Source organism: Prionailurus bengalensis, chromosome B2 (genome assembly GCF_016509475.1).
Source record: "Prionailurus bengalensis isolate Pbe53 chromosome B2, Fcat_Pben_1.1_paternal_pri, whole genome shotgun sequence".
Classification (NCBI taxonomy): domain Eukaryota; kingdom Metazoa; phylum Chordata; class Mammalia; order Carnivora; family Felidae; genus Prionailurus; species Prionailurus bengalensis.
Window position 1 is genome coordinate 78,037,307 of NC_057349.1, and position 15,071 is coordinate 78,052,377.

Consider the following 15,071-nt stretch of genomic DNA (forward strand, 5'->3'; position numbering starts at 1 on the left):
CTTATTGTGAGGTGGTGGAAGGAGAGTTATTTGACATTGGACAGGAAGTATAATACCATGGGGCACCTGGGTGGCTCAGTTGGTTAAACGTCTGCTCTTGATTTTCAGCTCAGGTCATGATCTCACGGTTCATGAGTTTGAGCCCTGCATTGGGCTCTGTACTGGCAGTGTGGGATTTTCTGTCTCTGTCTCTCTCTTCTCCTCCCCTGCTCATGTTCTCTCTCTCTCTCTCTCTCTCTCTCTCTCTCTCTCTCTCTCTGTCTCACACTCAATTTCTCTCTCAAAATAAGTAAACTTAAAAAAAAAAAAAAAAAGAGGGGCACCTGGGTGGCTCAGTCGGTTAAGCATCCAGCTTCAGCTCAGGTCATGATCTCACAGTTCATGAGTTCGAGCCCCTCATCGGGCTCTGTGCTGACAGCTCAGAGCCTGGAGACTGCTTCCAATTCTGTGTCTCCCTCTCTTTCTGCCCTTCCCCTGTTCGTACTTTGACTCTCTCTCAAAATAAGTAAACATTAGAAAAAAAATGTGAAAAGGAAAAAAAGAAAGTGTAATACCATCTGTGTAGGTATGGCTCATAACACACCTGGTGAACTGAGATAGATGGTACATGTTTTTAGTTGTATGTATTTTGCATATTCCTACAGAGCTCACTTCAGCTGAGTTCAGTTTTCTGCTTTTACCTGATGTTTCTCACCAAAAAAAAAAATCACACATAAGCAAGTGGGAAATTCATGTCTTGCTCAAACTGTGTTAGAACAAATTTGTGGGTTTTTTAAAAGAAAAAACTGTAGCAGAAGTTGGAGTATAAACATATACATCTATAAATTTCCCTTTTAAGATTGTGTTAGTTGCATCCTACAAATTTTGATATGTTGTATTTTTGATGTAGTTCAAGTCTTAAGTATTATTCTCTGATTTCTGTTATGATTTCTTCCAGCCATGATTTAGAGGTACATTTAAATGTTTCAAGTTTGTAGTTTTCTTTGTAGGGGTATTCTTTGGTTAATAGTTTCTGATTTTATTTCATTGTGTTCAAAGAATAAAATGTATGATATTAATTTTTTCTTGTGACTGTCTAGTTTGTGTTTTATTTGTGTTGGTAAAGAATGTTCATTCTCTAATTGTTCAATTGCTATTTTCTGTAGACTTACCTTATTTTCTTCGCTAAATTTTCTATGTATGTATTAAATTCAATCCAGAGTCTTCCTTAGTTGTATAAATCTCCTCTCAGCTTATTCAGGCACATTAGGTAGTCTATCAGGTTCATCTTCAAGAAATTCCTCCTAGAGCTGTCTGTTGTGTTGCAGTTACTCTTCAGGCCTGTTAACACAGCTTTCTTCTTGGATCTTCATTGCCTCTCTTTGTTAGATACTCCTTTTTCCTAGATATTACTCATACTCCTTTCCTGGTTTATTCTCTCATTTTGGTGAAATTCCCCCTATAGTAGCATCCTGAAAAAAGGTGCTTAGAAGGTAAAATTTTTAGGAACTTGCATGTCTGAGATGACTTTTCTTTTCTTTTCTTTTTTTTTTTTTTTTAAAGTTTTGAGAGAGAGTATGAATGGGGGAGAGGCAGAGAGAGGGGGAGACAGGATCCCAAGCAGGCTCCACACTTGTCAGTGCAGAGCCCCATGTGGGGCCTGAACCAAAATTAAGAGTCAGATGCTTAACCAACTGAGCCACCCAGACACCCCTGACTTTTCTGTCTTAATACTTTGGATGGCTGGATGGAAATAATTTCCCCTCAGTTTTTTTTTTTTAAATTATTAAAAGTTATTTTATTTTATAGAGAGAAAGCAGGAGTGGGGGAGAGAGACAGAGGAGGGGAGAAAGAGAGAATCTTGAGCAGGCTCTATCCTTGCTCAGCAAGAAGCTGGACGTGGGACTCGATCCCACAACTCTGGGATCATGACCTGAGCCAAAAATCAAAGAGTCAGGCTCTTAACCTACTGACCCACCCAGACACCCTTCCCCTCTGTTTTGTTGTTTTTTTTTTTTAATTTTTTTTTACGTGTATTCATTTTTGAGAGACAGAGACAGAGCACGAGCAGGGGGAGGGGCAGAGAGAGAGGGAGACACAGAATCCGAAGCAGGCTCCAGGCTCCCAGCTGTCAGCACAGAGCCCACTGCAGGACTCGAACTCACAAACCACGAGACCATGACCTGAGCCGAAGTTGGATGCTTAACCGACTGAGCCACCCAGGCGCCCCCCTTCCCCTCTGTTTTTAATGCAGTGCTTTATTTTCCTTTGGTTCCAGTGCTGCTGTTGAGAAGTCTGCTGTTTCCCCCTCCTGAAGCTTATTTTGATCCTCTCTTTGTCTTTGAGCTCTGAAATTTTATGAAAAAGTACCTTGGTATAGGACTACATTCACGAATTGTGATGGGCACTTATTGGGTCTTTTCATTAAAATTCATTAGGAAATTTACTTTCTTCTCCCTACGTTTCTCTGTTTTGACTTTCTGGAATACCTGTTTTTAATTACGGGACCTGGAGCACTGTCCTCCACATTTTCTTATCCCTTTTACTTGTTGGGGAAATTTCCTCAAGGTATCTTCCAGTTCTTTGAGAATTTCATTTCTGCTATTATTATTTTTTAAATGTTTATTTATTTTGAGAGAGTAGAGAGTGCAAGGGGAGAGGGGCAGAGAGAGAGAGAGGAAATGAATCCCAAGCAGGCTCTGTGCTGTCAGCATGGCTTGAGCTCACAAACCATGGGATCTTGACCCGAGCTGAAATCAAGAGTTGGTCACTTAACTGACTGAGTCACCCAGGCGCTCCTGGATACTAACTCTTCATTGGATATGTCATTTACAGATATCTTCTCCCATTCCTAAGGCTGCCTTTTAGTTGATTGTTCCTTTGCTGTGCAGAAGCCTTTTATTCTGATGAAGTCCCAGTAGTTCATGTTAACTTTTTTCCCTTGTCACCAGAACACGTCAAGCAAGAAGTTGCTATGGCTGAAGTCAAAGAGGTTTCTGTATGTGTTCTTCTCTAGGATTTCGATGGTTTCCTGTCTCACATTTAGGTCTTTTATCATTTTGAGTTTATTTTTTTTATATGGTATAAGAAAGTGGTCCAGTTTAATTCTTCGTTGTCCAGTTTTCCCAACACCATTTCTGGAAGAGACTTTGTTCCGTTGGATATTCTTTCCTGCTTTGTTGATTAGTTGACCATATAGTGTGGGTCCTTTTCTGGGTTTTCTGTTCTGTTCCATTGATCTGTGTGTCTGTTTTTGTGCCAATACCATACTGTCTTGATGACTACAGCTTTGTAATATAGCTTGAAGTCCAGAATCATGATGCCTCCGGCTTTGCTTTTTTTTTTTTTTTTTTTTAAATACTTTGGCTGTTCGGAGTCTTTTGTGGTTCCATACAAATTTTAAGATTGTTCGTTCTAGCTCTGTGAAAAATGCTATTTGTGTTTTGATAAAGATTGCATTAAATGTGTAGATTGCTTTGGATGGGATGCTATTGCTGCATCATTACTGTTTTTGGTGTAATGATAATTTTTTGGATTGTCTTCTCTCATAGTCTCTGCTTACTCCAAGTTTCTTTTTTGTTTTTTGGGCTTTTTGTTTTGTTTTGTTTTACTGTTTGTTTTGATCTCTCGCTATTAGATGCTTTCCTTAAATGTCTAGTGGTCCTTCACTGTCCATATTTAAAGGTAGACTACTTAAAAACTGATTCAGAGTTTCAAGCCTGTGAGTAGGGTGTGTTGTGGTCTTTACCGTAAGGAGCTTATTTCTTTTCCTGGGAAAGGCCTGGCAGAATCTTTGGGTCTTTTCTCTTGAGTTCCCAGAAAAGGACTCCACTAAGGCCTCTGGAGGCTCTGGCTACGAGTTGTGGAAAAGGGCTTGAAAAGGGGACCTTTTTGTATAGTCATTGTGTAAAGTTGACTTTGATGCCTTGTTATGAAAGTAAGATATCTCCCCTCAATTGTGCACTGACACCTTCAAACAAACAAACAAACAAACATACAAACATACGCTTATCTACAGAATAAGCTACTGCTGGCAATAGAGAGGAACAGTTCCTAGCTTGGGTCACCCAGCTGTGGAGAGGACTAGGAGATCAGAGAGGCTTAGCCCCTTAAATAGACTTTCAACCAATCCTCTTCCTAGACCCATCCTCACTCCCATTTCCAGAGGCACCTAATGCTCCCAATTCCTGAGCCCTTTGGTGATCCTGCAGTTAGTGTCTTTATGTAAAGGCTCCTTAGCAGTCACTTTTCTTAAGAGTGCCACTCTTCCATATGCTTTTCAGTGTTTAAAATTTTGTTTCTTTCCTCCGTTTCTATTTTCTTAGTTTTTGTGGGTTTATGCTACTTTAAAACAATTACTGAAGTTTGGAGAGAGCATGGTGCAAAAATGTATGTATCCAGGCCAACAATTTTTCACACAAATTTTAATAACTTTGAAATTGAAAAAGGATTACACAGCAAATGCTCAGGGGATCCAAAAGGTCAAAACTATAAGATGTTATTTGTCTTCATTCACTTGTATACAGTGGAGTCTTCCAGAGGTTACGTGCTGTGTGATATTGCAACAGATTAAATGCAGAAATAGATAGGAGAATCCTGGTTTTTTCTAAGTCAAACAATGAAGAAGTTTGAAAAATGTAAAATAATGACATTCTTTTTCTAATTTTTTGAAAAGCTTTTTTTTCAATACAAATGCCTTATTTGTAGTAATGTGCAATAGGTTTATTATTTTTTAAAGTCCACTCAAATGTATAGTTTAAAAATCTAAGTTTTTATTCCTAATATGGTTAAGTATCAATGGTTGTAACTCACATAAAAAACAATCTTTGGTATCCTCAGTAATTCTTAAGAGTAAAGAGTCATGAGATCAAAACTTTTGAGAGCTTCTATTCTAGACAGTCCTAGATATAAATTGGAGCTGAATATGACAGTATAAACATATCCAACACTCCATTAGTCTTAGCTCTACATAAGACATTTAATCCTTTTAATCTTCATAAGGAATTTAATCCTTGTGTTCATTAAATTTAACACTCCTATGGTTTTATTCAAACCTTTTTTTGTTTTCTCTCCTGATAATCCTTAGAGGAACAAAAAGAAGCTGCTGGAAATGTATAATGTCTGTCTACCTAGTGTATATATGTTCCAGTCTCTGCTGATTTAGCCCCTGAGAAATCAGTTTAAGAGCCAGAATTTTAAAGTGTGCATTTTTATTCTCAGGGGGTGAAAATTGGCTCTTCGAGAGGAAAAGAAAAAAGAAAAAACCAAAAAACAACAACAACAAAACAAAACCCTTAGCTATAACAATAGTTTGTGGCTCATACAGTACGTCTGGGTATTAACATTTCATTGGAGATGGGGGATGGTTAGTGGGAAAAAAAGGTTCCTTAGGGAGAGGATGATGGGGGAGTGGCAGGGAGGGGGGTGGACAGGTCGTAAAATACTGCATTAGAGATCCTGTTGCAGCATTATCTTTAACCTTTCTTTTACTTGTATTTCTTTCTCCTCTCTAGGCTTCCACAAATACCTAGTAGGGGTCAAATAGGTCCCTTAAAGAGGGAGGCAGCTAGGTGAGGCTCAGAGCAACCAGAGAGTCCATGCCAGAGGACCTTGACTCATAACTCTGCTCCAGCCAGTTGTTGTGATGGTAGTATATGGGGCTAAGGTTGCCAACACTTTTTAATTTTTTTTAGAAAGAAAAGCCAGAGATCAAATTTTATTAAGACTATTATTATTATTATTATTATTATTATTAGTTTTTAAATGTATTTTTTTGAGAGAGAGAGAGAAGGACAGAGAAAGAATCCCAAAAAGGCTCCTCACTGTCAGTGCAAGCCCAATGCGGGGCTTGAACTTACAAAGTGTGAGATCATGACCTGAGCTGAAATCAAGAGTTGGACGCTTAACTGACTGAGCCACGCAGGTGCCCCAGGCTTATTTTTAAGGATTAGAAACTCAAATAATCTAAAAATAATACAGTAATCAAAACCTCTGTGAACCACCAGTTTCCACCCCCCCCCCCCCAAACACAGTAAGTGTATCTTTTCCAGTATGATAGAATGTGTCTCCAAAAGATGACTCCTCTCCAGCATTCTGAACTCAGAGTAGTCTTGTTCCTACTTGAATAACTGTGATCTGTCCTCTTGTCCCAGGAGGCTAATCTGTCCTGTTTTGGTTAACTCTAATTGTTTGATGGCTCTGCCTCAGAGGAAGTTGAAATATATCTCCTTCAAACTTTAACCTAATGGTCCTGGTTTGTTAACCTAATGGTCCTGGTTTGTTCTGTGAGATCACACAGAAGAAAACTACTCTTATGTGACAAGTCTTCAAATTTGTGAATTTGGCTGTGAATCAAAAATTTCTTCAGAAATATAGAACTTAGTAGAACTCAGATTCCAAAGCCAAAGTGTTGGAATCTCTTCTTTGCCTCTTAACTAGCTCTGTAGTCTTGGGACTTGTTACTTTAATCTTTTTGTGCCCCAGTTTGTTCATTTTTAATGTAAGTATATTACTGTAATTTATCTAATTGCTGATAGGTATTACATGTAAAGCTCTCAGAATAGCACCTAGTCTTTAGTAAATATTCAGTAAATGTTATTTATTATCCAGATTAAGCAGTATTAGTTCCATCAGTCATTATTCATATAACATGGTTTTAAATTTTCCTGCCATACTTTTAGTTTAGTCGTTAATGGAAACAATCTGGTGCCTTACAGAAAAACTTTGTTTCTTTCCCTATCTTTTATCTTCTGTATTATCCACCCCTTCCCACTCCTCCCCAAACTAGATCATAGTGACTTTTTTTTGAGGGAGAGAGAGGATCTTTAAAAAAAAAAAAAAAAAGTTCATTTATTTTGAGAGGGAGAGAGTGAGAGCGTGAATGTGCACATGAACAGGGGAGGGCCAGACAGAAAGGGAGACAGAATCCCAAGCAGGCTCCGCGCTGTCAGCATAGAGCACAGCAGGCTCCACACGACTAGCTCAGAGCCTGTCACAGGGCTCGAACTCACAGACCTTGAGATCATGACCTGAACTAAAATCAAGAGTCAGATGCTCAACGAACTGAGCCACCCAGGCGCCCCTCACTTATTCTGAGGGCATGTGGACAGAAAAAACCAATAGTGAAACAACCAAAGTGTGAGACTGGCCCCTCCCTTACTTTCCTAATAGAACCCTGATTTTATTCATAGTTTCCTTCCTCCACATGGCTTTGTGTGAGAGTCAAGCCCTATCTCCAGCGTTAGAGAGTGAGTTCTGATTGGTTTAAAACTCAACCATAGGGTTCCATTGTGGCTGGGGGATTTTCTACATGGGTGTGTGATGCCATTGTGGCCATTGAGACCTGAGGAGAAATCTGATGGGAATTGGTTTTGGGTTTTTTTGGGAACGGTTTCCTTGTTCCTAAATGAGATATACATGAAGAGATGATCTCATCTTTCTGGTAACTGCTGAGTCTGGATAAGAAAACTGTTTCACTCTCTTAAGGACTGGAGGTTGAGGGTGGGTACCACCTGAGGATGGTAGAGTGAAGGCATATGTGCGTTCTTGAAGGCATTGTGTTTTATTTTTATTGTTTGTTTGTATTTTATTTTTCTTTCAAGTTTTTATTTAAATTCCAGTTAGTTAGCATACAGTGTCATATTCATCTCAGGTGTAGGCTTTAGTGATTCATTACTTACATGTGACACTCAGTGCTTGTCATACATAGTCTTGAAGACATTGTTGAGCTACTATGCTGACCAGTCCAGGAACTTCCTCTTAATTTCTTGTTATGTGAGAAGCCTTTCTTAGTGTATGCTGCTTTAAGTTGAATTTCCTTACTTCCAACTAAAATAAGCTTAATTCGGGGTGCCTGGGTGGCTCAGTCAGTTAAGTGTCTGACTTTGGCTCAGGTCATGATCTCATGGTCCATGAATTTGAGCCCCGCATCAGGCTCTGTGCTAACAGCTCAGAGCCTGGAGCCTGCTTCAGATTCTGTGTTTCCCTCTCTCTCCGCCCCTCCCCCACTCATGTTCTGTCTCTGTCTCAAAAATAAAATAAACATTAAAAAATGAAATAAAATAAGCTTAATTGATAAAGAAGTTACTTAATCCTAGTATGGCTGGCAAATTGGATAAGTAGTATTTCCTCTCATTCTTATGAGGCATAATTGAAGCAATACAGGTAAAAGGTACTTGTAATTATAAAGTAACACCACAGATTTATAGTTCTTTTAACATTACCACAAACCATATTTGTTTGTAGCGGACAGAATGTTTCACAGAGAGTAAGGGTGCCTGGCTTTGCTAATTACCAGTTCTATTCATAGTGTGCAGGTCACTGGACCCTTTAATTACTACTCTGTAAAACAGAATTAAATGATCTTTAAAGTCTTTTCTGATTCTCTGAAAAGAATATGAGTCTGATCAGTCTGAGATTCCCACCTAAAAGCCCTTGTATAAAGTAGATATAAATAACTCTTTTTTAATTGAAGAAATATAATTTAATAACCAGTTATGTTGGGGATTTTTTCAGTTTCACAGTGGTTCTGCTGATCTTAGTGTCTTGAGAAACAAGGGAACCTCTACTATTAATATACTTCTATGAATACCAACGCTCAAAGCCTTATACACATATATGTTTGCTTTTTTTTTTTTACATATTTGCTTTTTAACCAACTTTTTAACTTATGCTCTTTTATGTAATCCTTATGAGCAAGCATGTCATCACTTTTTTCATAACATCTCAGTATGTTGTCATCTTTCTTCCCTCTCCCTACTTAAGTTTTTCCCACACTATTAAATAAATAGCCACCTAAATGGTCTCCTTTTCACCAGAGTCTGCTTCCTCTCCCTCTTTTCTCATCTGTAAAATGAGGTAAAAAAAAAAAAAAAAAAAAAAAAAAAGATGGTTTTTAAGGTACTTTCTGGATCTAACATTCTGTAATTTGTCAGTTATATTTCTCGTCAATTCAGTCAGACTCTGTTAAACCCAAAAGAACTCATCACTCATCTTTGGTTACATATTAGAATTAAGCTTAAAAACTTCTTTCATCTGAGGACAGGAGAACAGAATTCATATACCCTTTGCAGAGCTAGACATATTCAGAACTTTAGGTCTTGGGGAAAATGTAGATACAAGCATACCTCAAAAATATTGGAGGTTCAATTCCAGACCACTACAATAAAGCAAATATCAGTAAAGTGAGTTCAATAAATTTTTTGGTTTTGGGGAGCCTGGGTGGCTCAGTTAGTTAAGCGTCTGACTTCGGCTTAGGTCATGATCCCACAGTTTGTGGGTTTGAGCCCTGCGTCAGTTTCTGTGCTGACAGCTCAGAGCCTGGAGCCTGCTTCGGATTCTGTCTCTCCTTCTCTCTGCCCTGTTCTGCTAATGCTCTGTGTCTTTCTGTCTCTCAGAAATAAATGTTAAAAAAAATTTTTTTTAAAATAATTTCTTTGGTTTCCCAGTGCTTATAAAATTATACTATACTGCAGTCTATTTAGTGTGCAGTAGTATTCAGTCTAAAAAATATGTACTTAGTTTAAAAAATTGCTAGAACATGCTAACCATCATCTGAGCTTTTAGCGAGTCATAATCTTTTTGCAAGTGGAGAGTTTTGCTTTGATGGTAGCTGCTGACTGATCAGAATAATAGTTGCTAAAGTTTGGGGTGGCAGTGACATTTTCTTAAAATAAGAATGTTTATTTATTTTGAGAGAGAGAGCAAGTATACATACATGCAGATGGGGTAGGAACGAGGGGGTGGGGGTAGAGAATTCCAAGCAGGCTCTGTGCTGCCAGCATGGAGCCTGACTCAACAGGGCTCCATCTCACAGACTATGAGATCATGACCTAAGCCTAAATCAGGAGTTGGACACTTAACCAACTGAGCCATCCAGGTGCCCCGAAACTCCTTTTAATGTTGATATTTTGATATCTTTTCATGAATCACAAATGTCCTTAATGGCATCTTGAATGGTTAATCCTTTCCAGAATGTTTTCAATTTATGTTGCTCAGATCCATCAGAAGAATCACTATTTAGGGCAGTTAGTTCTAGCCTTATGAAATGTATTTCTTAAATAATTAAAAGTTGAAGTAACTCTTTGATTCATGGGCTGCAGAACAGATGTTGTGTTAGGTATGAAAACAACATGAATCTTGTGCATCTCTGACATAGCTCTTGGGTGACCAGGTGCATTGTCAGTGAGTGATAAGATTTTGAAAGGAATCTTTTTCTCAACAGTGGGCTTAAAATATTCAGTAAACCATGTTGTAAACAGATATGTTATCCCTTAAGCTTTGTTCCATTTGTAGAGCTCAAGCAGTGTAGTTTTAGCATAATTCTTAAGGGCCCTAGAATCTTCAGCATGGGCTTCAGCTTAGTCACCAGCTGTATTAGGCCCTGACAAGAGAGTTGGCCTATCCCTTCAAGCTTTGAAACCAGGCATTGACTTCTCCCTTCTAGCTAAGAAAGTCTTACATGGCATCTTCTTGAAATAGAAGGCTGTTTTGTCTACACTGAAAATCTGTTGTTTACTGTGGCCACTTTCATTAATGATCTTAACTAGATCTTCTGGATAACTTGCTGTAGCTTCTCTATCAGCACTTGTTGCTTCACCTTACACTTTTATGTTACAGAGATGGCTTCTTTTCTTTAAATCTTTTCTTGAACCAACCTCTGCTGTCTTCAAACATTTCTTCTGCAGTTTACCCACCTCTCTGTCATGGATTGAGGAGAGTTAGGGTCTTTGGTTTAGGGAATGTTGTGGCTGGTGACTTTCTATTCAGACCACTAAAACTTTCTGTGTTATCAGTAATAAGACTGTTTCACTTTATTAGCATCCATGTATTCATGGAAGCAGCACTTTTCATTTCCTTCAAGAACTTTAACTTTGCATTCATAATTTGGCTGTTTGGCACAGGAGGCCTAGCTTTAAGCTTGTCTTGGCTGTCGACATGCCTTCCTCATTAAGCTTAGTCATTTCTAGCTTTTGATGTAAAGAGAGAGACATGTGACTCTTCTTTCTCTTGAATACTTACACGCCACAGCGGGGTTAATTGCCCTAATTTCAATATTGTTATGTTTCTGAGAATAGGGAGGCCCAAGGAGAAGGAGAGAGATGGTTGGTGGAGCAGTCAGAACACATGCAGCGTTTATAGATTAAGTTCACTGTCCTATGAATACAGTTTGTGGTGCCCTAACAATTCCAGTAGTGACATCAAAGATCACTGAGCACCGTAACAAACAAAAGAATAATGATGAAAAATTTTGAAGTATTGCAAGAATTACCAAAATGTGACAAAGACACAAAGTAAGTAAATACTGTTGGAAAAATTGTGCTGGTAGACTTGCTCAATGCAAAGTTGCCAAAACCTTCAATTTGTAAAAAAAAAACCCAAAAAACAATACCTTTGAACCATAATAAAGTGAAGTGCGGTAAAATGAGGTATGCCTGGATATGTATATATATGTAGAAATATATCACCTTCTTTAGGATTTTTTGGGGGGAGGTTAGGAGATAATTTTAAAAAGGAAGCTTACAATTTCAGAACTATTGGGAAATTGGTATGATATATTTTCTCTTCTAGCAAAAGCTATTATTATTATGGAAATTGATTCATTATTGCAAGAGGCCTAAGTGTTCAATCTAATCTATGTTAGATTAGGAACATTTGCCAGGCATGAAATTCCCTAGACATCCAAACATGTTTTTCCAGAAAAAGGAAAATGATACTTAATAACTTTTTGTAGAAAAACAAGTGCTAGCTGAAGTAAGAATTGTATGCATCGTTGGTGTTACTTCTGAAATTCTTGAACATGTGAGTAAGGTCATCCTCTGTCACATCATCATAAGATGTCCAAGGAAAACATTAAAACCAACCTTGCCAACATTTGCATGTGTGAAACACAGAATATTATACTCCATTTCATTCCTAAAAATAGACAGATAATCACAGAAGAACCTCTAAATGCACATCTTTCCATTCAGTTGGTAGCTTTTGTTTAGATTTTTTAAAGTTTTGTTGCAGGAATTTTTTTTTTTTTTTTTTTTTTTTTTTTACTGCTAACATGAAATACATGGTTTTTCCCAATACTATTTCTCTAACTCTCCAAAACCAAGTAGGTGTTCTACAATTAAAGCCTGACACTAACTACCTGAACTTGGCATCAGATTCCATAGGATAAAGGATTCAGTCCCTCAAGATTGTCCTCACTTCCGATATCAGTGGCCAAGTGAGTGCTTGGGTCTCCAGGTTACCTGCACTTCTGTCCAACTTGGAGAGGGTCAGGGTCTGTGGATATATGTATGACTGCTCATAAAGTGAGTTGTTGCTGCATTGCTCTTAAATTTACCAGATTACCCTTTCTAGTCCTTTCTTCCTTCCTTATCCTCTCTGATCACTTAACTACTATTAGAGGTAGTAGAGAAGACAAGGCAGTGTTTTGAGTGTTTAATGGTAGAATGTAATTTCTTCCTTCCTCCTTCCTAACTTCCTTCCTACCTTCTTACCTATCTGCATATTGTTTTTACTTTTTTTTTTTTTTTTAAACATTTATTCATCTTTGAGAGGCAGAGAGAGACAGAGCATGAGCAGGGAAGGGGCAGAGAGAGGGAGACACAGAATCGGAAGCAGGCTCCAGGCTCCAAGCTGTCAGCACAGAGCCCACCGTGGGGCTTGACCTCATGAACTGCGAGATCATCACCTTGAACGAAGTCAGATGCTCAACCAACTGAGCCACCCAGGCGCCCCTACATATTTTTTTAAAAACTGCTTCTGTAGGCCAAAAAATATAAGCCCTCATGGAGTTTTCATTCAAGATACCCTCTTTTCTAGGAAAGGACACTGAATTTACACATGTGATGAGACGAGTCTTAAATCTTGAGGTGTGAAGAGGATCAATTATGGCAGTTTTCTATATTATAAAAACAATTAGAGTCCTTTATTTAGCATACTTATAGAACCTTTTAGATAATACTTTTTAGTAACCCACGATTTTAATAGTTGTAGAATCTTAAATGTGGGTGTCTGCTTAAATGCTGCTGCCAGTTTATTCCATCTCTTCTTTCTATAGAATAAACAGGGTTTTTTCCTTTTAGTAATTCTGATATGGTGCATTTGAAATATTTACTTCATTAAGGGATGAGGAGTAGTTTCTATTTAAAAAAAGTGAGCACTTTATTATACAAGTTATTTGACTTTATATTTGTTGAAGTTCTTTAGATGATTTTTTTTAAATGATAAAACTTGTCATAAAAAATAGCAATATGTTGTACCGTTATTTTTTGTTAACTGAAAAGTCTTCTGACCATATATGCAATTTATTTATTTTAGGTGTTCAATTTTATGCTCCCTATATGAAAAACAGAAGTGTAAATATTTGAAATTCTTTACTACATGCCTCCTGGTCAAGCTGGTCTAGGTATCTTGTTTTTAAAACAACTTTTAAATCTTAGAAGTTTGGGGGTGAAAGGTGACATTTTGACTAAGGAAGTCATCCTTCATGAAATGATGCTGTTGTTGGATGAATTAACACTAATCTTTTCTCCTCTAGAGAGCTGCTAGAAATAAGACTATGGCTTTATTACTTTTAATAATTTAATTGGTATAAGCTACTTTTTGTTTTCATAGATAAAGCATGTTATTTTTCAGAATTTCTCAGGGAGGAGAGAAAAACTGATTAGCCAGTATGTATTTTGATTTACGTTGAATATTTTTTATTATTCCTTCCAAAACAGACACTCCTTGAATATGCAGAGAAATGGAAAACTTCAGAAGATCCTTTACCTTTATTGGAGGTATACACAGTGGCTATCCAAAGTTATGTTAAAGCCCGACCTTATCTTACCTCTGAATGTGAAAATGTAGCATTGGTTCTGGAACGCTTGGCATTGTGAGTAGACCTTTGAGTAAATAAAAAATCAGATACAGCTCTTTTGTTTTAATTCTGTATTTCAGTCTTTTATGATAGTTTAAATAGAATAGTTTTGGGGTACCTACTGATACTAGAATTATTTGTTTTATTTTACTTTGAATCTTAATAATTATTTCTATCGTTACCAATTTTTTGTTTTTTAGAAGCTGTGTTGAACTTTTATTGTGCCTACCTGTCGAGTTATCAGATAAACAGTGGGAACAGTTTCAGACACTGGTGCAGGTGAGAATATCTACCTATTAGATTTCATATAGGCATATCTTATGTCTGTTTTCTTTACTCTGTATAAATTTTTTGGTTACATTTTAAAACATCTAACTAATAACAAGCATTAATTGCAGCTCTTGTTAACACTAATGTCATGCATATAGTAGATGTTCAATAAATGTGTGCTAAATGAATATATACATTTAGATAGATTGGTTGAATATTGCACTGTTCTTTGAGATCAGTTTAGGACTTTGCCAGACCAGTAAGGGAAAACAAAAGAAAATGCCCTAATTTGTATTTAGAAACAGTTTAATTGCTGAACATCTGCAATATTTTTATAAGAATTTAATATATCATATAATCCTTTGTGGGGGTAGGTATATTTTTCCCATTTTAAAGGTGAGGAAACTGAGGCTCATACTTTAAAATATTTATTTGCCCAAATTTGTACAGTTGATTTTGCAGAGTAGTCATTTGAATCAAGGTTCTTTATTCCAGAGTTCATGCTTTTCTCCTATAACTGAAAACACATGCTTTGTCTTTTTTATTTAGTGCTATTATTCTGCCTTACGTAGTACTACACAATTTAGTACTTAGTTGTCTTGGAATATTTTCAAGAATGTTAAATTTTGTTTCAAGCACTAGATTGTGCTGGATATACTATAGCTTCAAGTACGTTTTGATTAATTGATTAATTAAAAAGAATGTTTCTGCTAGCTAGTTTCACAAAGTATACTTGTCTCTTTCTCTAACCAGAGTTCTTAAAATAAGTTTTGGCTTGATGTTTTTCTGTAGGAGATACATTAAAGAGAATTTTATTCTCAAATTTTAGAAGCATGTGAAATAAACTATATTTAGGTAGAGAAATCAGCTTTCCTATTTCAATATTAACCATTAAAATCTTCATCAGTTGCAAAATTCTTGAAGGTAGGATTCATATCTTAATATTATAGGATTTCACATAGTA

The 15,071-nt window shown here is 37.1% G+C and overlaps 1 protein-coding gene across 1 annotated transcript in view; it reads left to right on the forward strand.

Moving 5' to 3' along the window:
- Positions 1–15,071, forward strand: part of ZNF292 (zinc finger protein 292) — a 95,640-nt gene that overhangs the window by 35,926 nt on the left and 44,643 nt on the right. Inside the window, exons 2-3 of the mRNA XM_043591889.1 lie at positions 13,698–13,852; positions 14,038–14,116. Coding sequence (XP_043447824.1) covers positions 13,698–13,852; positions 14,038–14,116 — 234 coding nt within the window. The remainder of the gene's footprint in view (positions 1–13,697; positions 13,853–14,037; positions 14,117–15,071) is intronic.